This window comes from Drosophila eugracilis, unplaced genomic scaffold (assembly GCF_018153835.1).
Source record: "Drosophila eugracilis isolate 14026-0451.02 unplaced genomic scaffold, ASM1815383v1 contig_2171, whole genome shotgun sequence".
NCBI lineage: Eukaryota > Metazoa > Arthropoda > Insecta > Diptera > Drosophilidae > Drosophila > Drosophila eugracilis.
Genome location: NW_024573057.1, coordinates 644,715 through 670,222, shown reverse-complemented (window position 1 = coordinate 670,222; position 25,508 = coordinate 644,715). Strand labels below are relative to the sequence as shown.

At 40.6% G+C, this 25,508-nt stretch overlaps 3 protein-coding genes and 5 non-coding genes across 8 annotated transcripts; 3 read left to right on the top strand and 5 right to left on the bottom strand.

The window, feature by feature from the left end:
- The first annotated feature begins 1,292 nt into the window (after window positions 1-1,292).
- LOC108111623 (patched domain-containing protein 3) lies at window positions 1,293-15,789 on the top strand. The gene is made up of 11 exons (XM_017221157.2): window positions 1,293-1,616; window positions 1,686-1,861; window positions 8,154-8,284; window positions 8,345-8,490; window positions 10,825-11,039; window positions 11,195-11,376; window positions 11,431-11,610; window positions 11,669-11,832; window positions 11,900-12,238; window positions 12,664-12,977; window positions 13,043-15,789. Exons 3-11 carry the CDS (start codon window positions 8,154-8,156, stop codon window positions 14,876-14,878), a joined length of 3,507 nt encoding a protein of 1,168 aa, XP_017076646.2. The 5' UTR covers window positions 1,293-1,616; window positions 1,686-1,861; the 3' UTR covers window positions 14,879-15,789.
- On the bottom strand, window positions 7,307-7,380 carry Trnan-guu. Its single transcript has one exon. It is a non-coding gene; the product is annotated as a tRNA-Asn (tRNA).
- Window positions 7,562-7,635, top strand: Trnan-guu. Its single transcript has one exon. It is a non-coding gene; the product is annotated as a tRNA-Asn (tRNA).
- Window positions 15,790-15,919: 130 nt separating the features above from the next.
- On the top strand, window positions 15,920-16,676 carry LOC108111615 (macrophage mannose receptor 1). The gene is made up of 3 exons (XM_017221142.1): window positions 15,920-16,081; window positions 16,134-16,242; window positions 16,303-16,676. The coding sequence occupies exons 1-3, from the start codon at window positions 15,935-15,937 to the stop codon at window positions 16,575-16,577; spliced, it is 531 nt and encodes a 176-aa protein (XP_017076631.1). The 5' UTR covers window positions 15,920-15,934; the 3' UTR covers window positions 16,578-16,676.
- A 1,043-nt stretch (window positions 16,677-17,719) lies between these two features.
- LOC108111612 (lithostathine-1) lies at window positions 17,720-18,366 on the bottom strand. Its single transcript, XM_017221140.2, has one exon. The coding sequence runs from the start codon at window positions 18,344-18,346 to the stop codon at window positions 17,798-17,800; it is 549 nt and encodes a 182-aa protein (XP_017076629.2). The 5' UTR covers window positions 18,347-18,366; the 3' UTR covers window positions 17,720-17,797.
- A 6,206-nt stretch (window positions 18,367-24,572) lies between these two features.
- Window positions 24,573-24,691, bottom strand: LOC121530098. Its single transcript, XR_005993780.1, has one exon. It is a non-coding gene; the product is annotated as a 5S ribosomal RNA (ribosomal RNA).
- A 289-nt stretch (window positions 24,692-24,980) lies between these two features.
- On the bottom strand, window positions 24,981-25,099 carry LOC121530096. The gene has a single exon (XR_005993778.1). It is a non-coding gene; the product is annotated as a 5S ribosomal RNA (ribosomal RNA).
- A 290-nt stretch (window positions 25,100-25,389) lies between these two features.
- LOC121530095 lies at window positions 25,390-25,508 on the bottom strand. The gene has a single exon (XR_005993777.1). It is a non-coding gene; the product is annotated as a 5S ribosomal RNA (ribosomal RNA).

The window sequence follows — 25,508 nt, the reverse complement described above, 5'->3', positions numbered from 1 at the left end:
TCTTTCTTTCTAAGCTTTCTTTTTATGATTTAGAAATTCCTTGTGGAAAAATTATTTTATCGCTTTTATTTAAATTAGTTCTATGGCGCATAGTTTGGCACAGCTTATTAATAATTTCAAATCTTAATCTGTGAAGAAAATATATTCTGATTTGTTCTGTATGAGTAAAATGTAATCATAAAGCCGTCTGGTGAGATCGGAGGAAAGTCAGCTTCATAATGGTGGGATTTTGAAAAAAAAATTGAACAAGTCTCCCTTTCGATATTGCCAGCTAGGACTCAAAGATACTGAAATACTATATTATCGCTACTCTGCCGCAGTTTATGGGGATTTATATGGGAAATCTTTTCAATTTCCATTATGATTGCATACAAAATCCAACTTTTAGCCCCTTTCTTTGGGCAATTTACATTTTGAAATGAAAATCTGAATAAATACATAAATACACACATATGTGTGTATATGGACTAGTTAAAATACCTGTATATACCTGTTTTAGTTAAGAAAATCCATCACTACATATCACTTATTACACATTACAACTTAAGCAGAAGGCCGTTGTAGCACAAAGCATGAATTACGCGCACTTTATAATTGCTGGTAATTTCTTTAAAATAATAATAAAAACAATAATAATAATAATAATAATAATAATTATAATAATAAAAACAATAATGTTTGTGACTCTTCAATGAAAACTTTTTTTTTAAGGATTTGCTATTTCTTTACTATATTTTATTCTTTAACATCCATAAAGTTGTATATTGTTTTCTTGTACCTGTACATTAATGTTTTTTTCGCGATGAAATTTTGAATTTAAAGTGTTCAATGACTAGGGATACGCTTCGAATAAAGATCATCCATTTTATGATTCCATGTAAATTCACCTACTTCCATTCTCTTTAATCCCACCCAAATCCCTGCAATAAACAGATTCCAATGAAACCAATTTCGGCTTTAGGGCGGCATGGGCCGAAATTCACCTGAACGACCGGTGGTAATTTCCATAAAATTTTTGCGCAGGCGCAGAAGAAAGTGGCGATTAATGAGCGAAACTGCGACCTTCAGACTGCAGCAGAAACGAGAGCGCACCTGTAGATTAAAACAGGTCTGCAAAGGAAAGGAGACGCACAGATTTTCCCAAAAATCGTGCGAACCGGTGCACTCACCTGGGAGAGTGGAAAAGAGAGACCAATCGGAGAGAGTTCGAGATCGGCAGGTGAGAGCTGAGCCTAAGCTGAGCGTCGGGAGAGCGTTGAGTCAGACGTAAGACCTCATTCGTTTCCGTTACGTGATGCGAGGCGGTCGTGTGCGCGGAACTTTCGTCTTTGCTTTCAAGGGGCTGCTATAGCCAGCGAAAACCCCAATCAAAGTTAATTTACTAGTGGACAAAAGGCGTCGGAAATAACGCCCAAACTGATCCACAGTCGCCATAACGGTAACTAAATCTTAAACCGCGCAGCCCCTACGTAAGCGACGCGCAAGACGCAAGGCGCGATCCGTAAGGCGAGCTCTGGGGTTCGAGTGGATCTCTTAGTCCGTGGATCGGTATCGAAGGGAGCTGTTGTCGTGCCGCTCGGTCTCGGTTTCTTTTATTTTCGGTCCGTGGCCGCCAGGTAAAATAATTCAAAATAAGATGGCCGAATGCAGTGCAAAGAGTGTGCAATTTTCGAAAATTCATTAAGAAATTCTGTGAAAGGCGAATCACGCAGTGCTGAGTGCAACTGAAAGGCTCGCGTGCTATTTGTTGGTCCAACGAAACAGCGGGAACAGTACTATTACACCAAGTGAACTCGCAGGGAAAACATAATCTTGGATACGAAGCGAAGCACAACCGCAAAACTCCTAAGCAAGCTACAAGGTAAGTGCTGTGCACTAAGATGGCTACGTCTGGAATTTTCCTGACAGTTGCCGTACAGATGATAGATGCGCAGATTTATTTCTCGAGGGCTGGTGCGCGGGGGTTGAAATCTGAAATACTGTAATAAGTGGTCAAATGCCGGGACAATTGCGTTTCGAAATGCTCTCTGGAAAGTGCGTAGATTGAATAAATGCACTGGAAAATAAATCTTACACAGAAAAGACTTAACGTCCTTTTAAAACAAACAGTTAATTACTCAGCAAAATCGAAAAAGAGAATATCCAAAAGTCGGGGCATTCGACTAAAGGTAACTTTCCGGTGCGGTTTTCTGGTTACGGGTTTGCTTTGATTTACAGTGACTATTTTAAAACAATTATAAGAATAAAGAGTGCTTCTCCGAAAATTATGAGCTACAATAGAAGTAAAGTGAGATTAGTAATTCATCGCTTTCTTGATGAAAATCAGTTCATTGACGGCATTTTTTACAATTTCATGGACAATTTCATCCAAGGAATACAAACCAAGTTTGTGGCTCAAACTTTAAGTCTGAACAAGTTTTTCTATATTTGCATCAGCAATAAAATCTAATAGACGGTTTTTCCAAAAAGCAAGTGTAATTGCAATAATAATCTGCCACTGCGGGCCAAGTCCAATTCGCTTGGCTCATTCATTTGCAATCAGTTGCCGAGAAAGAAACTCAAAACTTTTGACAGGCAAATTAATGCAACTCGAATTGAGAGCGGCTACAATTACAGCGTACAATTAAAACGACACAACCTGAGAAACAGAAAGTGGGACACGGATCGAAAATCCCCGCTTAAATTTATACGGAAAATGGCCAAGGAAAATATGTAGAGATGTTGGCCATATACCCACTCGTCACAAAGTGCGGATGCCCCTCTCACGGTTGTTTGTATTTCGGGATTCGGATACAACTTGATTACTAGAGTGATTACATAAACTGAACTTTGGTGATCCGGTTTCCCTGATAGACCTGGCCGATGGATTGCGGACATAACGGAGGGAGTTTTTCGGCCCAGTTAACGGGAGTTCGAGTGAAATTCGCGTCTAAAAGGAAACCGGTTGATTGGATCATCCCTATCATTGATTTACAAGGTTAAAGCCAAATTGAGCGATTCACATTTGGTAACTGCGTACAGTTACTCGTCTTGGTCTTCAAGCGGGGAAGGTAACAGGTAGCTCAGTTTTTCACCTCCTCTTGGCCAGTTTTTGAGTGGTCTGAGCAACAGGTAGTCCCTAACAGGTTTTGGTTCGGGGGTTTTCTTTTCGATTTGGGAAAATTGCTCAATGTACGCCGCCACTGCAGGATATACAAAGTAATTTTATTGCTCTATTAGTTGTTCACAGTTTTCAATTAGCAATTCCACAACCAGCCCATAATTTGCTAAATTTCAGCCAAAATATAATTGAATGTTTGCCCAAATGATTAACGCCGAGCGAATGTTGTGAAAACGAGAAGCTTCATGCTGATACTTGGCCCAAAGCATTGTGAATTCTGCTAAGTGCTCGGGCAAGCTAATTATAGCTAAATAGTTAATGGGAGGAAATGGAAAGGGAGGAGGGGAAGCGAAGGTATCATCTTGAAAGGAAAAGTGCTTAACCCCGTCCCTTTACTACAAAAGCTCTCAGCTGGTTTCGGTTCGGAAATGCCGTTACACACTGCCACCCGTACCCATATGAGTTGTACATAAGATATGCGATCAGCCTTGCACTTTCTTTTTCTTTCGCCGCTCTTTCTCTTTGTGTCTTCCCCGCTACTTCTTCTCAGAGAGTTGGTTACCGATTTTTTGTCGTTTGGCATTTGAGAGTTTTCAGTGTGTTTCTCTGTGTCAATTGGTTGATTCATTAACTCGCAGTTGATGGCCGGAAAAACTCTGTCATAATTAACTAATTTCTAGGAAAGTAAAACCACCAAGCTACTAAAAGTGAACGAGAAAGTGTCAGTTTTCTATGCCCAATTAATTTTAATAGAGCAATGTTTTAAGTAATTACAGGCGTATTCTAACATTGCTGTTGCTTAAATGTTCTTTAAAGGTAGCCTACAGCCTAAACAACATTATGTAAAGGCTGTATTTTTGATCATTTTTAAGATGAAATAGTGGAAAAAACAGTATGATTGAGATATGTAATCAGATACATACATACATACAAATTCCTTATACCAGAACATTGATCGTCGGAATTGTTTGACCATAAGCTCTTGACTAAATCTTGATGCACTTAATTTCCTTCTTATCGCTTTTAAAGTTGCTGTTAATGAATGAAATCAGATTAAGGTACTTTGGGGCTCCACTGACCTACAGATCTGCGACTAAACAAAGAGCCGATAAATCCGAAATCAAAACGTTTGCTTAACAGCTCGCCAGGTAAATGGTTAATTAATGCAAAGCAAAGAAATCAAAAAGCTGAATTCAAATTGAAAGCGGCCATCTAGTCTCAGTGTGTGTGACCGTGTGTTTAAGCCAAGAGTTTTGTGTGTCAGTGTGACCCAGTTCCAGGCTGAACGCATGCCGCTGGAATCGCTCCCGACCCGTCCCGCCTTGTCCAGTTCGGGCAATCCATTCGGTTAGCCACTCAACCAAGAGGCGCAGAAAAAGTAGAAAGTGAATTTTATCTCCGCTTCTTGCTGAAGGCAGAACCTGGTATGCCCCACCAGCCCGAGCTCTTCCATACCGCACCTCCATAAAAAACAGTCAAAAACTTTTAAGGCTTTCAATGTTAAATATTTAGCCCCGAAGTAAACTAATTAAAATTCATTGCAAACCATTGTCTGGCAACCAATTTCAATTGTGAGCGACCTTTTTTCAGCTGACAATTTGTGGCCAAAAATCAGGCACACATATGTACACACTTAAAGGTAAAACTATACCGGATTAATCCGAGTTCACACAATAATTATAAATATTTTTGGCTGAACGTCACTCTCACGCGGTAAGGTCATCAATCGCTCATGCGTTCTACTTCAATGGCTTGACCTAAATTTACCTATTGCAAAACCCACGGACATGTTGATAATAAGAAGAAATCGTTTTGAAACCGAATTCCTATTAGCAAAATATATTTAAATATTAATTAATAATAATTTGGTAATTTCTCGGCATTTATGCTTTGTGCCACCGCAACGGACAAAAGTGAAAGTTGTTGACTTGGCCAGAAAGAAAAACTCACCAAAAGCATGCGTTTTGCTTGCAATCAATTTTTGCGCTGCTCGTTTTTCGACTCCCTCTCCTTCTTCCTCTTCTGCCTGTAAATATGCATTATATAAATTGTTTAAGCCAAGCTACGTTGGCCACAACAAACATCTAAACGGGGCTGGACAAAACCGGGAGTTATGTAAGCCGGCCAAGCAAACTGTGATTAAAAAGGTGATGAAAATGAGTCAGTGAACTGGCCAGAAATCGCAGTTTAGATGGCTGAGAACGATTTAGAAATAGGGATTAAAAAGAATATCTAGTGAATAGATTAGCCGAGACTTGGAGAAGGAAAGAAACTGAAAATTAAAAGACCAGGAGTTATACTTTTACTTGACCTGGATATGGATACCGATTTTCTATGCGACAAAAATTCTTTTAGATAGCCATCAGTATTAGAAAAGCAAAAAGTAAATGAACAATAGGGCAGCCAGAAAAGCAAATAATAAAACGTCAAATGCTTCAACATAGATAGTAAAAACAACAAAATAAAAGACTGAAGAGGCAAACTCATTTTGGTCATCAACTTTCTCGGGCCAAAAACGTAAAAGCTTTTGAAACGCATTCCAATCCCAGGCTAAACATTCGCAGTTACTTGAGTATTAATAAAAACACAATATGCATATGGGTTGGCAAAAGCAAAGAATCCGCCTTTTATTAACCATTTATGACCTAGAAATTATGCATAGCCCGAAGCCAACAAAAACTCTTCTCTTAGATGGCACAGGTTGACAGGTTTCTAGGAGGCAAGTGGTTGGCACCAATCGGATTTCTTGGCACGCAGTTTCAGGTTGCTCAAGGCACCAACATAAGCTCTGACTCAGCCTGCGATCAAATATTGAATTTTTTGATTTCAGCTTCGCTTCCAGTTTAATAAGGTGACACAAAAAATTGCTTTAGTCATAGCAACTAGTGGGGATAAAGCATGATATTGCATATTGTTCAGATGTAATTTTTGGGTACATTTAATATCATTCACGAAAGCACAACTGACTTCAAAAAGCTGGTAAGAGAGGGGAGCCCGTATGATTGTGAAAACTGAAAAGTTGATGAGTCGGCTTCGGGAGACCCAGGTGCCACCGGACTTGCGACATGCATTTGTAAAGTTCATTAAGGGATTTTTAACCTAATCTGAAGCGGTTTGTTATGCGAGCTTACCCATATTGTACAATATTTTTAACCTTTGCATAACGGATTTGGAGTTAGATGGACCATTTGTTAAAGAAGCTGAATGAAATAGGAGGAACTTTCCAGAAATTTACTAACCCACGTTTCCGACCCATTTCAAACTAATTATCAAATCCAATAACCGTTTTCTTAAGTACTTTAACGCAAATATTGATGCACTAACATCTGCGAAGCATTGGAAAATGTAAGCAGCCTAGAGATAGGGTGACCGCGTTGTTTTTTTAAAAATAATTTTGACATAATGAACCGTTATGTCAACGGAGGGTCGAGCACCTGAAGTCGGCGTTGGAGTCAAAGTTGGACCCGAAGTCAGAGGTATAACCTTGAGTCGGCTCCGTGACTCAATTTGGCGAGCCGAGTGGTCGACTTAAGAGCAGGCTAGGTTGCTCGGCTTGGACATGTTGTAATCGCTGTATTTACTTTATGAAAAGCAAAACCAGATTGTTACAATTTGGTAAAAGTGCAGCGTCAGTTGTCGTTGAACCCCAGCATAAAAAAAAAAATGGAAAGTAAGCTTGTGTAAACTTACGTGGCTTGGCTGCACGACAAATTGAATTTTTCGGTCTGTCGCTTAGCATGCAACAAGTTAAGGGAATTATGATTTGATTTCATGCAGTTCAAGATCATCAGATGATGCAGCTTTTGCTGTCATATTCTTGATGTTCAGTGTATAAATGGTCTTCCTTATGTATTTTTGTCATTCATGGTTTATGGCAATGACATTTGAGCATGTGCTAAATGTGCCAAAGCTAAAGTTCTTTTTTGTTAGGTACGATAATTTGTAAATCCCATTATTAATGCCTATGGTTCGAATTTGGCGTGTGACACTCTGTGTTTGGCATGATAAATGGCAAAAATAATTGCGCAGCTTGAGTTTCACTTAATAACACATTTTTTCCCATAGCGCTCAATGTTTTTGGTAATGAGAATTGCTTGGCAAAGAGTAAATAAAAAAGTATAACATTGAATTTTAAAATCATTTAGATATCAACAATAAAATACATTTGATACAAAAAACAGAAATGGGATAAAAATAGTAAATCTGCGCCCCCGGGTGGACTCGAACCACCAACCTTTCGGTTAACAGCCGAACGCGCTAACCAATTGCGCCACGGAGGCAGTTGTTGTAGTCTTGGCGCATGTCACACTAGATTTGACTCCACTCGTTATATTGCTGCTATTGGGCTCCCGTTAAATTAAGCAGCTAAGCGCTTATTAGACATTATTTATGTCCTTATTCGATTTTGTCTCGGTTTTAGTACGAGCTGTGAAATTTCGTACATTTTTCGGTGCTGCCATGGCCTCCGTGGCGCAATTGGTTAGCGCGTTCGGCTGTTAACCGAAAGGTTGGTGGTTCGAGTCCACCCGGGGGCGAGTGCACCTTTTTGCTCCGATTTAGTTGTAATTTTTTTTAAACATCTAATTGTGGCGTAATTTTATTGCTGTGTACTTGAGTTCTTTAAGCGTGTTAATGAACATTATTAGGGGTTTCCTTGTTAATGTGTTTTTTGTATTTTTGCTTTGTTGTCTAGTGAGATTGAGATGAACAAGGGCATTTGTTGAGATTCGTTTAGGCAAACAGCAGCAAAGTGAGGCAAGAATAAACAATGCGTGTCTAAAGTTTAAGTTGAAGGTGTCGATGGACAAAGCAAAATAGACACGATAACGAGCAAGCTGTACACATAGCAATACTATACACACCAATACTAATATATCGTATATAATACCAACTTCCATTTTGCCTTTGCCATTTGTCTTTTTACCTTCACTAGACAAATCGCATTAGGGTTTGGCAAGCACGTAATTTGAAAATTTAAAAAGATATTGGATAATGCGACTAGTATAATATTTTGAAATTCTAGACTAATCGTTTGATCTCTTAATCTTTACAGATGACGTGCGGCATTTCGTGTGTCGATAAGACATTAAACAAATCCTTTTATCACCTGGGAGTCTGCATAGCCAAGCATCCTGGCTATTTTATTATTATTCCGGTGCTGCTGACGATGCTCTGCATGACAGGGTAAGTGCACCGATGTCAGAGATCGAGCGCACTGACTAAGCTTCAATCGAAATTTTCCAGCTATCAGCAGCTAAAGTATCAAATCGATCCCGAGTATCTATTCTCGCCGATTGCGGGGGAGGGAAAGACTGAGCGTGCCATCGTTGAGCAATACTTCAAAGTGAATTATACGCATCGGTTCAACGTCGGACGGATTACAAGACCCGGTAAGTGGCGGCAAATATGTTCACTTAGTAACTACTATGCCAAGCATTCGTTAAGTAAAATTGACTAGGACTGGCGTCGCACAATGAAATGTTTCCACACTTCTTACACCTTGCCAAATGCGACTTTCTGCCAGCTTTTCCAGCCTAATAATATGTTTCCGTTAGTCTCCACCCAGCGTTGGCTTTTGGCTTAAATGTGCAATAAATAATTTCAGCACACGGCAGAGATGTAGACATAATATCTTAGCTTTTATTGAGGTCTTGAACTCGTCTCCGTTTTACAGGCTATTAACTTCGCTAAATGGTTTATTGGGCAAAAACAACCACCACCACAAGCGCTAAATATAATAATAGTAACAGCAGAAACATTAGCTATAATTGCAGCTACAACAATGTCAAAAGCTGACTTCAACAGAGTGCCGCATAATTGCCAAATGGCAAAGACTCTTCAAATCTTGAACAATCGTATATTTTCAAGTACCTACAATTTGCTTACTAACCAATTTCAAATTTCAAAGACATTATTCTGTTATAAAACAAAATTATATTGCTATCTGCATGTGTAATTAACGATTTTAAGAGCAAAGCTTTTTTATTTTACTCACTCAGTAATGCATTTTTGTGTTTGACGTGGGCCATACCCAATTGGAAGTCTAGATGTGTGATGAATGTTCGCACAAACTTAATTTTTATCAACGCGAAATTGCGGGGTTAGCAACTAGGTGCAGTACTTTGCTTACCTAACCCTAAACATTTGCATAATTTGGGCTTTGTTTTTCCAGTCGTTTGGCCGGACTTAATTGTCTGTTGCAAAAAATAAAGCAATTCGGACCTCGCTAAGCCTAAAGATGGGAGGAACGTGTGCTCTAAGCTAAATGAGTGGCGATCAAATAAAGCTTGTTTAAGCCTCATAACAAGTCTTGGATGTTTTCTACTCCAAAAGAGCACTTGCAATTGTTCTTTCGAAATCATTAGCCCCATTCTGCGAAAATGTACTCGATGTGCACTGAGCAGTTTTCGCATCGAGATGCATGCAGATCAGTGAATCTGACCGAAATGAGGAGAACTCTCAAATCTAAGACGCGAGCTCCGACTTCGTCTCATCATTGAACTTTGTTTGGACACTCGTCTGGCAATAGTAAGCCAAGATATAAAAAACCCGTCGAGTGTGTGGAGGCCACAAGCCACAAGCGATCCGTGCAAATACACATCCACGCGATCGCTGTTGGTGCTCAACGGTATTATCTAGACCGCATTTAGTCGGTTACAACCAGTTAGCCACCGAGCTCAGTGCTCAGCTTCGGTTGTACTTTGGCCAAATGTGCCACAAGAGGTGTGCAAGCTGCAACTTTCCCCAGTGTTTTGAAAATTTGTTTATGTAGCGCAACAGAGCAAAAATCCAAGACAAAATTAAATTACGCGCTTTATTACCCCGCGAAATGATACTTTTATAAAAGCTGATGTACCCGATAAATATTTTAAAGTCAAACGTTGGATCATTTAGTATAGCCATTAGTTGATCCTCGATGTCGGAAGGTAAGGATATCTATTTTTATTTTGATACCTCAAGTCATTTGATGAGTTGTAAAGACTTCTGGTTTATCCGGGCCGGAATCAATGGAGGTTGTCTTTTTTCAATATTGAATATAATTCATAACAAAATATGCCTGCACAACGTGAAGGGTTTGTTGATGGCATTTTATATTTGTTCAAATTCAAGTTCATTCACAAATAACATAGGTGTTAGACGTCGAAGCTTTGAATACTCTATAACTGTATAGCTTGAATTGATGGAATTATCAGGAATTTCATCTGAATGGGCCTTAATAAATTACACTTAAATTTAAAATAGTCTGTGCTAAATTGATTTTACATCCGATGTACAGTAAACAAGTTCAATATCATTGTCATGGTACAGTCCTGTGCTTTTATTAATTTGGTCTCATTGTACGAGAAGCATGGCACGCACGCTTTCCATTTCTTTAACGTAGTATAGTTTAATATAACCAATATTAATTTCGCATCAATACTGTGACGCAAGTACGCGAAGCTGCATTTGTTATGGCGCATTAAATACATATAGCGATTGGGACAATCGGCCAATATTAAGTGGAAGTCCGATAAACTGGCAAGCAGAAACACAAGTGAAACAATCGAAACATTGGCTTCCAATAAAAATAAATTAAAATTATTGTCACGTAATGGCGTGTGGGCAACAGCAACAGCCGCCGCCACATTAGCCTTCAAGCCTAAGTCCACAAAGTCACTAATTGTTTGCCAACTATTTTTTGACCTTGTTCTTTTTGACTAATCCGAGATATACTGATTTTGTAGGTCGCTTCGGGAGAGTCATTGTGATAACGAAAGATGGCGACGAAAATATGATTAGACGAGAGGTGTTCCAGGAGTTACGACAGCTGGACAACCTTATCCAAAATGCGACCACCACTTACGATGGGGATACGTATTCCTACAAGGACAACTGTGCCCGCTGGGAGAACGAGTGCTTCGAGAACGATATTCTTAACCTTGATGCGCTGATGGATGATGTGAGTAAAGGGGCAATAATCGATGTATAGTCCATACATAAGTAATTTTTCACAAAATTCGGATAAGCATTTATACTAGGAAAAGAAGTATACTTTGGAATTGATTTGCATCCATCCTAAAGATCTAACCATAATTTTTAAATCTCTGATTTTAGATCGAAACGGGCCAGTTGAATCTTACATTCCCTTTCATGTTTAATCCAGTGACGTGGGATGCACACCTGTTCCCTGTCTTCTTTGGGGGCACCAAGCTGACAGAAGACAATCATGTGATCAGTGTTCCGGCCATACAGTTGGTCTATTTCGTGACCGCAGACACTAAACGGCAGGATGCTAAGTAAGTGCCGAACTTGGCTGATAATTTAGACCAAATCATAAATTGCCTTTGTAGGGGAGCCGAGTGGGAGGAGACCTTCCTAAGGGTGGTAGGCAACGCAGAGGACTCCGGCCGCTTCAAACACATATCGGTCTCGTACTTCGCCTCCCGAACTTTGGACCACGAGCTAGAGAAGAACACGAAGACTGTGGTGCCCTATTTTAGTTCAACTTTTTTGCTCATGGGTCTTTTTAGGTACGTTTGATAAGTTACGGTTTGAACTTTTTTAACGATTTAATTTTTGTTTATTCAGTATCATCACCTGCATGATGGGAGATGCAGTCCGCTCCAAGCCGTTCTTGGGACTTATGGGCAATGTTTCGGCCATTATGGCCACCCTGGCAGCTTTTGGCTTGGCAATGTACTGCGGCATTGAGTTTATTGGCATCAACCTGGCTGCACCATTCCTGATGATCGGTATATTTGGCAGAAAATAATAAGTCCTTATGTAAATGTCTTCACTGTTCAAAAATGTATTCCACAGGCATCGGCATCGATGACACTTTTGTAATGCTGGCGGGCTGGCGCCGCACCAAGGCGAAAATGCCAGTGCAAGAGCGCATGGGTCTAATGATGTCCGAGGCGGCTGTATCGATTACGATAACATCGGTCACCGACTTCATTTCGTTCCTGATCGGCATCATCAGTCCGTTCCGATCAGTAAGGATCTTCTGCACGTACTCCGTGTTCGCCGTTTGCTTCACGTTCCTGTGGCACATTACTTTCTTCGCCGCCTGCATGGCTATCTCGGGCTACAGAGAGCGCAAGAATTTGCATTCCATTTTTGGCTGCCGGGTCCAGCCAATGTCGGTTGCAATTAAAGGTGAGTGGGACTAGCATTGTACCTTTTGCTGTTCTGCAAGCGTGGATTTTATGATTAAGCTTTGGAATCATGAGTACACAAAGATATCCTTTCATTTAAAACGACTTCTTTGCAAGTGTCCGTTTAAATTATTTGAAATCATTTAATTTTCAAATAATCAGTCTAAACAATATTTTTTAAGCTATTTTTTGAGTGTATATGCTGTAAGGTCTAGTTAAGCTAAATGAAATGTGTGCAGCGCCACAACCGGATTGAAGTAGTCAGAGTTTAGATGGCTTAATACCAGCAGCTGCAACATAACCTTGATCATGAGACAAAAACAACTAGACTAGTCTATGTCTAAGCTCAGCAAGTTCTGACTACAATTGAGGCCAATGGGAACTTGTCTCACCACACTTCTTTCTATTATTTTACTTGGCCCGCAGAGAAGCGCAACTTTCTCTACAAGGCAATCATGGCGGGTGGTATCGACCACAACGATCCGGACAACCCTATCGACAACAAGGACCACATGCTGATGGCGTTCTTTAAGGACAAGCTGGCCGCAGTTATCAACAATAAGTGGTGCAAGGTGATCATCATCTTGGCCTTTGCAAGTTATCTGGTTGGTGCCTGTTACGGAATAACCCAAATAAAGGAGGGCCTTGAAAGACGAAAGCTCTCCAGGGAGGATTCCTATTCCGTGGAGTTCTTTGATCGCGAAGACGACTACTACCGCGAATTTCCATACAGAATGCAGGTTGGTTTTCGAACAATTAAAAAAATATTAATTTTATATTAAATAAATTTTTTTTAAATTCGCAGGTTATAATTGCTGGCCAGTTGAATTACTCGGACCCCCTAGTTCAGGAGCAGGTGGAGAACCTGACCAGTACCTTGGAGCATACATCGTACGTGACCTCTAGGCGCTACACGGAGTCCTGGCTACGGTCATTCCTTTCTTTTCTGGAACGCAACAATGAGCTTAACGTGACGGTGGACGACGAGCAGTCTTTCATTGATGCCGTAAAAGAGCACTGGCTGTTCCCTGGTAACCCATTCTCACTGGATGTGCGCTTCAATGACGACGAGTCGCAAATCATTGCCTCAAGGTTCCTCATCCAGGCGGTCAATATTACTGATACCAACCATGAAAAGGAGATGGTGCGGGATCTGCGCAAGATCTGTAAAGACTCGCCACTGAATGCCTCGATCTTCCATCCCTATTTCGTGTTTTTTGATCAGTTTGAGCTGGTGCGACCGGTTTCTCTACAGGCAATGGTGATCGGAGCCATCATAATGATGATTATCTCCTTCGTATTTATCCCAAATATCCTGTGCTCCTTGTGGGTGGCCTTTTCGGTCATCTCCATTGAACTGGGCGTTGCAGGATATATGGCCTTGTGGGACGTTAACCTGGACTCTATTTCAATGATTAACCTTATTATGTGCATTGGCTTCTCTGTGGATTTCACCGCTCACATCTGCTACACATACATGTCCTCCAAGAAGCGCAGCCCCAAGGCTAGGGTACGCGAGGCCCTTCACTCCCTCGGGCTGCCAATCATTCAGGGCTCGAGCTCAACCATACTGGGCATTGTGGCCCTATTGCTGGCCCAGAGCTACATCTTCTTGGTCTTCTTCAAGATGGTATTCCTGGTGATATTCTTTGGGGCCATGCACGGCCTTTTCCTGCTGCCCGTTCTGCTGTCTCTCTTTGGACCCGGATCCTGTCTCACCTGGACTGGAAAGGATGACGGCAGCGACGCAGAAGTCGATGACAGCTTGGAGGACCGCCAGTTAGAGAAGCCTTTCTCTCAGTCCTACTACATGCAATACCCCACCATGGGCATCAACGGCCCCTACGGCTCTAAGGGCTTCCTGGGAGCACCGTACAAAGCCTACGGAGTAGACGAGAAGGATCTAGGACTCGGCACATCTGGCGAGGATTCATCGGAGAGCAGCTCGAGTCGATCGCAGCGCGGTCAGCAGCAGGTTGCCATCACAGAGGAAGAGGTGGTGATCCGGGAATCTCCACGCCAAAGATACGAGGACAGGTGGCGTCGCTCCTCCTACCAGAACATTTATGGACAAGGTGCTGCGCAGTTCCAGGCCGAGCCCGATCTTTATGGCCAACAGGTTTCAGCAGAAGAGTGGCGCCAGCGTCTGGATACCCACGAACAGCAGCAGCGCCAGCGACAGCGGAGAGGTCCTTACGAGAACTACCACCAGAACACGGAGATGGACATGCAGAGGGTGCGGCGTAACTCGCATGACGACGTCATCGACCTGCACGCAACGCCCAACTCCTCCTTGGACGAACGACTGCGAAGGCAGTCTGAAGTGCCCTTCAGTGGAGGCAGTGGTGACGACAGCAACTTCCGTCATCAGCAACCGATGCCTCCAACCGCTGGATCTGTGCCTCCAGGCAAGCGGTACCACCGACGGCGATCCTCAGAAGACTCGACCAGTCGCTATCAGCGCTGGCCGGCAAATATTGAGGAGAGAAGAGCACGACGCGCTCACTCGCCTGCCCACAACCGCCCAGAGACTGCCACGCCCAGCTATGCGTATCGCTCCTCCTCGCACCACAATCTCTACCAGCCTAATGGTAAGGGGTCGAAGCATCCGCCCACTTACCAGTATGGCGACTACTACTAGTGAGGGAAGGGTGTGAGAGATGCTCTCATAGAAATGTGACAGGAAAATTCCTAATATATATATAAAGAGAGTTGGATGGGTCGCCCTTTGAAAAATATTTATAAGAGTGGGAAGTAGTAATTGGACAATTGCAAGCACTTTCTAAAGCCGAGATATTAAGTAACCTAACACTCTATTGTTTCTTAAGTTTAATATATTATATTTCACACTTATTCATCATTTAATTTTATTTAACAAAATTGCTAACTGGAAATGTTAGGGAAATCGTAAACAAATTGTTTTACAACTCATAATGCCTCGGAATTGTCCATAAACTACTTTGAGAATGTTTTGGTCGTCAAGATTTTGACATCCATTGCTATCAACCCATCCATGTATAGAGAGACATAGGGGAAGCAGAGCAAATTGTCTTGTCAAACGATATTTAAGTTAGGCCTTTTTTTAAAGAAATCACAGCTTTTCTGTCTTTACATTTCCTAAGCTTGCCCTGCGTAGAATACATTATTCGGTAATTCACATTGGCCACAGGAATTCTTTTCAGTGTGAACATAAAATTGTTAGTTGATAAAGCCGATTCAATCTATTTATCCCAAGCATTTCATTAATACGAGCTCGAGTCAGACAACTTACCATCTACACATTACCATATATGCTACTTGGGTCCGACTTTGGGTTCCCCATATCAGCGTTTATTTAAATTAATTTAGATTTAGTCCGAGTGCGTGTACAAGTCTGTTCATTAATGTTTCGTATATCAAATGCAGCACTTAGTAAATATTTAAAAGCTATTACCTGATAAGAGTGGCCGCATCAAGGCCCATCCATATGCTTAGCTATCTAACGCTGAAAGGCATTTGGGACAAGTTTGTGAAGCGTTTACAATTTTTTCTATTTAATAAAAATTTTATATTTTCCTAGAAATAATGTGCGCGCAGTGTGGATAATGTTTCAATGTGGATTGGGTTTTTCTTAATGGCTTTTTGAGTTACTTTTAATGGGATATCTTATGGCCAAGTCCATATAAATGACTTTGTTTCTGAAGGAGTAATATTCAGAATGCTTTCCATATTGTTCATTATCTCTGGCTTGCCTTGGTGGGTAATAGCATCCAGTGATGGCAACATTTCGGAGTCTCTTCTGGTTCCAAGGTGCAGTCCGCTAATTCCGTGTGATCCGTATTTTTCAGTGGCGAGCTTTGTTGAGGTAAGTTGGCCTGCGTTTACAACTTCTGGTTATGAGACATTGGTTGTTTAAGGTAAACTGGCTGGAAGCTAACTATATATGCAACAGAGTGGGCGCCGTCCTAGCCACTGTCAGGAATAAGGAGCAGCATCAGCTAATGCTTCACTACGTTAATAAGAATGGTAAGATCTGAATGGTGGATCTGAGTATACTACCCTACTATACATCTCACCTTCGTTTAGAACGAATTTTTGGGAACAGTACCTTTTGGCTGGGTGCCACTAATTTGGTGGAGCACAGCTACAACTGGACCTGGCTGAGCACTGGCATTCCGGTGACTTACGCACAATGGTCCAAAAGGGAACCCAAATCCGATCGTACTGGTCAAGACGCCTGCCTTGTCCTAGGAATTGACAACTTGTGGCACAGTGATTCCTGCTTGAAAAAACGGCATTTCATTTGCGAAAATATTTGCTTTCTGAACTATACAACTTTAGACAAAAAAGTATATATCTAGAACTATATCTCAAGAAATTACAAGGTAGATATCATAAGAATACGTTCTAAAAAATAAAGCATTTTTATGAAAGCAAAATAAAAAAGATCATTAATGTTACATAGGCTTATGTTATTTGGCTTATATATGCGCTAATGAAATATAGAAGTCTTATTTTATCAGACGTTTACTATATTTAAACAAGAAGAAACGCTTAATGTTACTGTTTTACACAATTTTAGAGTATTTATTTTGTTAGTGGAAATGGATAAAGCGCCACCTTGTGTCAAAACAGCATGCTTACTATCTGATGATGACGTCACTGTCCATGTTATGCATTTTTATTTATAAATAGCGAAATAATGTTCTGATTTGAAAAATCTTTGCCAAATCGATAGATATTGACAAGACATATTTATAGAAGGTCAAACGAAGACAAACATTTTAATATTATGGACATCACAGTTTTCCGCGATTTGTGGGCGTTAGAGTGGGCTTGGCAGGGTGCTTGCACTGCGTATAGACCTCAAGAATCTTCATGCATAATCTCTGATTTGTATCTGTTAATTTTCATGATATCTCGGCGTTCATACGGACAGACGGACGGACCGAGGGACGGACGGGCGGACGGGCGGGCGGACAGACCTGGATTAATCGACTCCGCTATATATATAATATATATATAATTTTCAACAAATCTAATATACCCTATTACTCTACGAACTCCCAAAGTAAAATACACCGCTTAAAGGGGAGATTCACAAGTACGATTAAGTGTTATGCTACTTGTATGAATATATATATATTTTAGTATATCATTTTAAAAGTTTAACAAATGTAACTGAATTAGAAGAAATTATCCCGTCAAGAGAAATATTTTGAAAAAGAACAACAAATTTAATTTGAATACAATTTTTCTGTTGTTTTTACTTTAGAAAAGAACTTATTTATTACAATTTCACATTTCTTAATTAGTAACATAGTATATGGTTATGACAGACCTTCGAATACCTCTGGGCATTTACAAAAAACAAACGGCGCAAGTACTTGACGTCAGGAGCTCCAGCTTTTAAAGCTTTCCAAAGAGCTTTGCCTTCAGCAAACAAAAGTTGACCGATTTGCAACAAAAGCTTGGCGCTAATAAGAATTTAAAACTCATCCCATTTTTGCTTGCACATTTTTAGCTGATATTTTAATAAGCCAACAGCAAAAGATTCTGGAACCTAATTAGACATTCGAAGTTAATTAAGGTCGTCGTCAAACTGACAACGCTTCTCGCAAATAAAGTAGCGCTGCTCGTTGCAATCCTCGTTCACCCAGAGTCCGGTGATCCCGTTGATACCCAGGCAATGGCGGTCATCGTTGGAGTAGCCGGGCAATCCATTCTGGAAATTGCGATAGTTAAAGGCGCGACCCTTGCTAAACCACACCCAGTTGTTGTTGCTAGCCAGGTCAGTGCCGGAGGTCCAGAGCGGATCGACAAGCAGCTCCTGCTGGCTCCGGGCGTAGGTGAAGAGAAAGTTACGCAGGCTGCGTTGATCCTGCTCAGATGTGATGCTCACTAGCGTGTACCCATATGCGGCGCAGGTAACCTGTGCCTGAAACCAGTTCACTTTGGCAAAGGTGCCAATGGCGAACCTACCGTCGCCCAGACTGAAGGGGGAGAAGGCAGGGACCTCGACCTCATCGGAGGCCTCATTTCCAGGTGCCGGGGATGTTGGTAATGTCTGCAGTTCCGGCAAGGACCAGGCCAAACCGAAAAGGAAAGCGACCAGGAGCAGAATATGCATTTTGCTTTGTATGAACCAATCGAGGAAGAGAGCTCCCCTTATATAGCCAGAGTACTAATTGCCCCGGCCATTCATCAATGTCGCTTGATAATCAGCAAAATCTGGGTAAAACTAAGTACTTTCCCCAAATTGGTTTAGCGCGCTCCTTGCTGCTTGCCATAAATATCGCTCCCCAGTAAATCTCAATATTAAGCGCTGCGTAAATCCGCTTGCCATTTTATGTTAAGGTTTTGCGCTTGCTAATAATTTTATCCCACCCCAAAGCATTCGGTCCAATGGAAGTGCTGGAAATTTATCGAAAAAATGTAAAAAGCATATCTCATTTAACTCAGCTGTCAGCTGGGGGAATCGGAGGGAGAAAAAGAGACGTTATGACGGGTCAAGGATTGCCAATTGCCAAACGGAACCCCTTGTCCAACTTTTCCCCATTCAATCTAGATGCACATTTTCTTTTGGTGGCGCTCTATGTGTTTGTCTGTTAGCCAAGTGTTTACGAGTCTCGTTGGGATTGAACAGCAACGAAATGTGCCAACACAGATCGCTGGATTCTGCTACATTCCATTTTCCCCTCTTTTCGGCTAGGGGGAAAATGACATAGAATCAAAAATTGCTTCTGCATTGTGGTAAGTATGGCGTTCTGTAGGGCGTGTGCGTAATATGATTTCTGTGAACGGCGCCCCATTCGGAATTGTATTTGCATTTGTCAGTGTTGCATAATGAACCAAAGGTTTGCATGGCAAACAAGGGCATTCATTGTCAGGTGAAGAGAATGGTTATAGTTTTACTTTAAAAAGGTCTTACCGCAAAAAATGGCATTTTTAAATCGGGAGGTGCGCGCATCATGTTAATTTTGTACTTTACTTTACTTTACTTTCGACTTTCTTATAAACAAATCTGGTGGACATATTTGTTCATCAGTAATAGTGTAGGTCCTGTGGCGCAATGGATAACGCGTCTGACTATAGATTAGAAGAATCCAGGTAGGACTCCTGGCAGAAACGTTTTTCTTAAAATCATTTTTAATTATACCTGTTACTCGAAGGGTTACTAGATTCGTTGAAAACAAATAAAAGGAAGCGTTTCCGACGAAACCCAATAAAAAAGTGTATATATTCTAGATCAGTATCAATAGCGAAGTCGATTAAGCCATGTCTGTCTGTCCCGCCCGTCCGTCTCTCCCTATGAACGCAAGATATTTTGAACCTTAACATATACAAAGTAGAGATTAAGCATAAAGATTCTTGAGGTCCCTTCGCAGTGCAAGCATCCTGCCAAGCCCACTCTAACGCCCACAAATCACGAAAAACTAAAATCTTTGAAATCTCAGAAACTATTAAAGCTGGAAAGTTAAGATATTTAAGCATGTAAAATCTTGAGATGCTGGCGCATCTTATGGTGGTACCATTATCCACATATACCCACTGTTACGACCATCAAGTTTGAAAGACGGTTTTCACATTTTCTAGAAAAGCGGGTCGATTTTGTTGCGATTTAGTAGCAATTCGCATGCGCCGATACGGTCAACAATATTTTTTTGCTTAAATTCGTTTGGCACTGTAAAATATGCCGTATTTTCTCTTTATTTTGCTCCACGATTGCGACGCTATAACTCACGAACGACTTAAAAGAAAAGACAATCAATCAAACACGTCTTAGCGCGTGAAATTAGCTTTCCAAAAAGTTATAGTATGACCTCAACAAGAAACAAGAAACAAGAACTACGCGCTTTCAGCGTCAACTAGCGAAAATACCGCAAGACAACCTAACAACCTAATATTACAATGTGTGTCTTCGATTGACCTTTTATAACATATTTTAGTCAATATATACATATATCGATTTGTCAAAGATTTTTCAAATCTGAAAAATATTTCGCTATTTATGAAGAAATGTATAAAGGTTATCACTCCTCACATGGGCAGTGACGTCACAATCAGTTACTCAAACTCCTTTCTCTGGCGCTTTGTCAATTTCCACTAGCAAAATGAATATTTTCAAATTGTGTAAAACAGTGACGGGAATCTTATAGTCGCGGCTTTCGACTATAGCTTTTCTTATTGTTTTATTTAAATATGTGCCAGAGAGTGGTATTATTTTTGATTATCCGAATTAGAGATAATGCATACACCAAAAGGTCTTTTAAATATTTGTTATTTGTTTGTAAATCAAGACGGTAAGTAGTATTACTCGTAAATATCCACACCGATTCTGTTTACATCGCAGCATGACAAGTACAAGTAAATAACAAACTGGGTGTTACGAATCTGAAAGCTAAACATGTCTGAGAAATAGTTGTCTCTTCAAAAACTAGAACGCATCTCCCTCCACCAATTGACACAGTGTCTACTAAATTGTTATTTTGAACTGTTTTTAGAATTAAAGAATTTTATTATATTTGGGATTTATTAAATCGAAAACTTGAAGAAAAATAATGCCGCCCAACGTTGAGCTCGAACCCCCTACGGCTGAGCTGGCCGTGACCAATTTTGACAATTACATACTCAACATAACAACACTTGCGATCTATATACGGACCAATAACTTATTGTTAAAAAATTTATATGTAGTTTTTTTTTTTATTTTATAGACTAATACATTTAATTATAAAAGTTTCAAATGTCACTAATATTAATGCCCATATTCATCTTTGCTGCAAATTGAGATGTTCTTGGCTGTGCCATGTTTAATGCGCAATTAAATTGTAAGACTTGATGACAAGATGACATGATCTATTAGCTTAAGTTATTTGTCTTTGGTCGGTTGAAAGGAAAAATGGCAATTAAATTGGATGGCTAGTGCTACTAAGGTGCGGTTGCAACAAAGGACGACGACTAGATGGAATGAACCCCACTGACAACGGAAAGTCACGCAGGATAAATGCACCAAATGCTCCTCGCCCACTGAGTGTCCCATCCCGTGCATCTCCTCCTTCAACTTGATTTATGTTTCGAGCAGGGGAGAAAGCGAGGGGATGAGCTTGGCTTTCATCTATTGTGCATTTTCGCAGCACGTAAAACGAAGGTCGTCAAACGTAAGTATTTTTTCTAAACATAATATGAATCAAAGGAAGCCCAACTTGCATATCTCAAAAGTCCTAGAATAGCAGGAAATCAGTATAAGGATTATTTTATTAGGATTGAAGAGGCATGATTATAACTAGCCTTAATAAGTTTAATGTATACATACTAAACACTAAAAAGACTAATGTTTATAATAGCTTCTCATAATAGAAGAATTAAATTAAATTAAATTCAAATTAACAAATTTATGTTTAAATTAATAGTAAAAAACTCATTTATTGAATTGCAGGGACCAATTTGTGCCGCACAGAATCGATTGAGCAATGTTCGTCGTCTGTCTGTCTGTCCGACTGTCCGTCTGTCCATCTGTCCGTATGAACGCTGAGAGTTCATAGTTGAGTTGAGATTAAGCATGAAGTACTATCTGTTTCCCTGCCACCATTGTTTCAGCCAAAGGAAAAAGGCCCCTGGACCAAAAATGATAATCGAACTTCAAAACTCTGCCATTGAGGTTATTTGTAAGCTCTTCAATGGGATCATGGCACTCGGCTACTATTCAAAAAAATAAAAAAAAACTATTGTCATTATGATACCAAAGCCCATACAATTTCGTCATCCTACAGACCAATCCTTCTATTATCGAGTCTGTCTCAGTTTTTCGGAAAATGTCTTCTAACTCTCATAATACCATATGTAGAAGCACACAATGTTATCCCTGCTCATTAATTTGGCTTCCGTCAAAACCATGGAACAATTGAACAAGTAAACAGAATAACATCAGAAATTCGCACAGCCTTTGAGCATAGGGAATAGTGCAGCGCACTATTCCTTGATGTGTGTCAAGCCTTTGATCGAGTATGGCTAGATGGTCTCATGCACAAAATTAAAACACACTTGCCTGGATACACTCATAAGCTTCTTGAGTGTTATCTATACAACAGAACCTTCGCAGTAAGGTGCAACACAGCTACATCCGGCGACTACATTATTATAGCTGGAGTCCCGCAAGGAAGAGCGATGGGGCTTACTCTGTTCCTCCTATACACATCGGATATTCCCACGAATGAGCAGCTAACAACATCTACTTTCGCTGACGACACCGCAATTTTAAGTCGCTCGGATTGCCAAATCTCCTTCTCGTAGTAGAGAGGTGGCTATCTGATTGGCGGATTAAAATAAATTAACAAAAATGTAAACACATAACGTTTACCATCAACAGACAAACTTGCCCTCCACTATCATTGAATAATACGCAGATTTCCCCAAGTTAACGATGTAACGTATCTCGGCGTCCACCTTGACAGACAAAAAACCCTGGAGGAGACACATCCAATGCAAGAATGAACGTCTAAAACTAAAAACCAACAGACTCCACTGGATTTCTTAACGCCCGTTCGCCCCTGCGTCTGGACTACAAGGTCTTGCTCTACAACTCTACCCCCAAGCCCATCTGGACATATGGCTCCCAGCTAAGGGGGAACGCCAGAAGAACAAACATAGACATTATACAGAGCGTTCAATCAAAAACCCTCCGATTTATCACTGGGCCACCATGGTATATTCGCAACCAAAACATCCACAGGGACCTAGGCATTCTTACCGTAAAAGATGAAATAGACAAACAAAAAGGGCCCTACAATAAAAAACTCCCTGAGCACCCCAATCGCCTCGCAAGAAGCTTGACTTGGGTTCTCAACCGATCCCGTCTACAACGCAACGACCTGACAAGCCAGCAATAACTTACTTAACTTTAGTCTCCAAAGGGAGAAGATTCAAAAAGCATGAAGATTCTTGAGGTCCATACGCAGCGAAGTTTATTAACGCATCCTGCCACGCCCAAAAAGTTCGGATTAAGCATGTAGGTTTTAATGATGCTCCCAATGCGAATTGCCACGCCCACCCTAACACCCTCAAAACCCGAAAAACCAAAAATGCGAAAATTTCGGGAACTATAAGAGCTAGAAAGTTGTGCTTAAAAATACGTATTGAAGAGATGCCACTGCAGCTTGCACCTAGTTTTCATTTGACCGCGCCCACTGTAACGCCCACAAAAACGGCGGAAAACTGTGGCGTCCATAATATTATAGTGAATATTTTCGTTTGACCTTATATAATATATTTTGGTCAATATCTATCGATTTACCAAATATTTTTCAAATCGGAACATTATTTCACTATTTATTAAGAAATTTAGGTTACTCAACATACTTTCTCTGACAATAGGTGGCGCCATTGCGTTATTTTTATTATTAACTTCCCAGTTATGCTTAAAAGTACACTGGACCTTTATCAAGATAAACTCGCTTATACAGATAGATACTGATTCCCTCACATCTTTTTCATTGCGGTGACACTTACCGTTCCCCACACAAAAAATCTTTGTCACGAAATAGTTCATCAAGATTTTTTGATTATCTTTTACTTTACATCTGTCTGTAGGAAATGTCCCCATGAAAGCTAAAGACGTTGACGGGGCGTCCAGGCGCCCCATTCCTTAATTAGAAAATTTCTGATAAAGCCAGCACAAGGTTTTGGAGGGGTAAAAAGTTTTCAGCTAATTAGAAGACCGGCAACAACGGGGAAGCCGAGTAATTCGCGAGTTTATTAATTTTATGTCGATTTGCATGCAATTTCTGGCTCAGGGCGATGCATTATCAAAGTTTTAGTATCGTTATGATGCTGAATGCGAGCGTAATGTTACAAAAAGACATTTATTCTTTGGCTGCCACTGGTTAATTAAAACTAATGACCAAGCCAAGCCAGTAACGACCCACTGTCAGCTACCAGCGCCTGCAGGTGGATCTCCCCTAGCTGAGTGGCTTTCCTTGTTCGATTCGTCCTTGATGAGCTGCAACTCAATCGGAATACGAAACCACTACCGTAAAAGGTGGCAAAAGTTACGCAATACTCGTACATGAAGTCGCACGCGATTTTCCGATACGCCGGAGGGAGAAGCCGCTTGCAAATCCAAACGAGAAGGTCAGTCCAAAGTCATTGAGTTGCGTGCCACGCATTTGCCAATGCCATTGTCAGTGGCAGTTCCAGTTGCACCCTTAGAATAAGTCAACTGTAAAAATACTTTGGAAATAAACTTTGAAGATTTAAATCAAGTTTTCATTTGATTTTGGAATAAATTGCTATTTGAAATGCTTTAAAAAAAACACCTCAAAAAAAAAAAAAAAAAAGGGCCAAAAAGTTGTTGACGAAGCCAACAACACGCGGTGTTCCCAAGCGGTCCCCCATCTAAGTACTAACCGCGCCCGACGCTGCTTAATTTCGGTGATCGGACGAGAACCGATGTGTTCAGCGTGGTATGGTCGTTGGCGAAAATCGACGGGCTAAGCGTTGGCCTTATACTCCGAACTAGAGACTGCCTTTGCCTATACTTAAACCATTTTCTAACCAAGACAACATTTAACTTGCCTTTATTTTATTTTCGAAACATTAAAACATTGAAACAGTTTTGCTCCATATATCAGTGGAAGAAAAAATACTTTGGAAATAAACTTTGAAGATTTAAATCAAGTTTTCATTTGATTTTGGAATAAATTGCTATTTGAAATGCTTTAAAAAAAACACCTCAAAAAAAAAAAGGGCCAAAAAGTTGTTGACGAAGCCAACAACACGCGGTGTTCCCAAGCGGTCCCCCATCTAAGTACTAACCGCGCCCGACGCTGCTTAATTTCGGTGATCGGACGAGAACCGATGTGTTCAGCGTGGTATGGTCGTTGGCGAAAATCGACGGGCTAAGCGTTGGCCTTATACTCCGAACTAGAGACTGCCTTTGCCTATACTTAAACCATTTTCTAACCAAGACAACATTTAACTTGCCTTTATTTTATTTTCGAAACATTAAAACATTGAAACAGTTTTGCTCCATATATCAGTGGAAGAAAAAATACTTTGGAAATAAACTTTGAAGATTTAAATCAAGTTTTCATTTGATTTTGGAATAAATTGCTATTTGAAATGCTTTAAAAAACACCTCAAAAAAAAAAAAAAGGGCCAAAAAGTTGTTGACGAAGCCAACAACACGCGGTGTTCCCAAGCGGTCCCCCATCTAAGTACTAACCGCGCCCGACGCTGCTTAATTTCGGTGATCGGACGAGAACCGATGTGTTCAGCGTGGTATGGTCGTTGGC

Coding starts and splice junctions, on each gene's coding strand:
- LOC108111623 (XM_017221157.2), top strand. CDS start 8,154: ATGACGTGCGGCATTTCGTGTGTCGATAAGACATTAAACAAATCCTTT. Junction 11,040..11,194: donor TTGATGCGCTGATGGATGAT/GTGAGTAAAGGG, acceptor CTCTGATTTTAG/ATCGAAACGGGCCAGTTGAA. Junction 11,833..11,899: donor TGCACCATTCCTGATGATCG/GTATATTTGGCA, acceptor TGTATTCCACAG/GCATCGGCATCGATGACACT.
- LOC108111615 (XM_017221142.1), top strand. CDS start 15,935: ATGCTTTCCATATTGTTCATTATCTCTGGCTTGCCTTGGTGGGTAATA. Junction 16,082..16,133: donor CAGTGGCGAGCTTTGTTGAG/GTAAGTTGGCCT, acceptor TGGTTGTTTAAG/GTAAACTGGCTGGAAGCTAA. Junction 16,243..16,302: donor TCACTACGTTAATAAGAATG/GTAAGATCTGAA, acceptor ACCTTCGTTTAG/AACGAATTTTTGGGAACAGT.
- LOC108111612 (XM_017221140.2), bottom strand. CDS start 18,346: ATGCATATTCTGCTCCTGGTCGCTTTCCTTTTCGGTTTGGCCTGGTCC.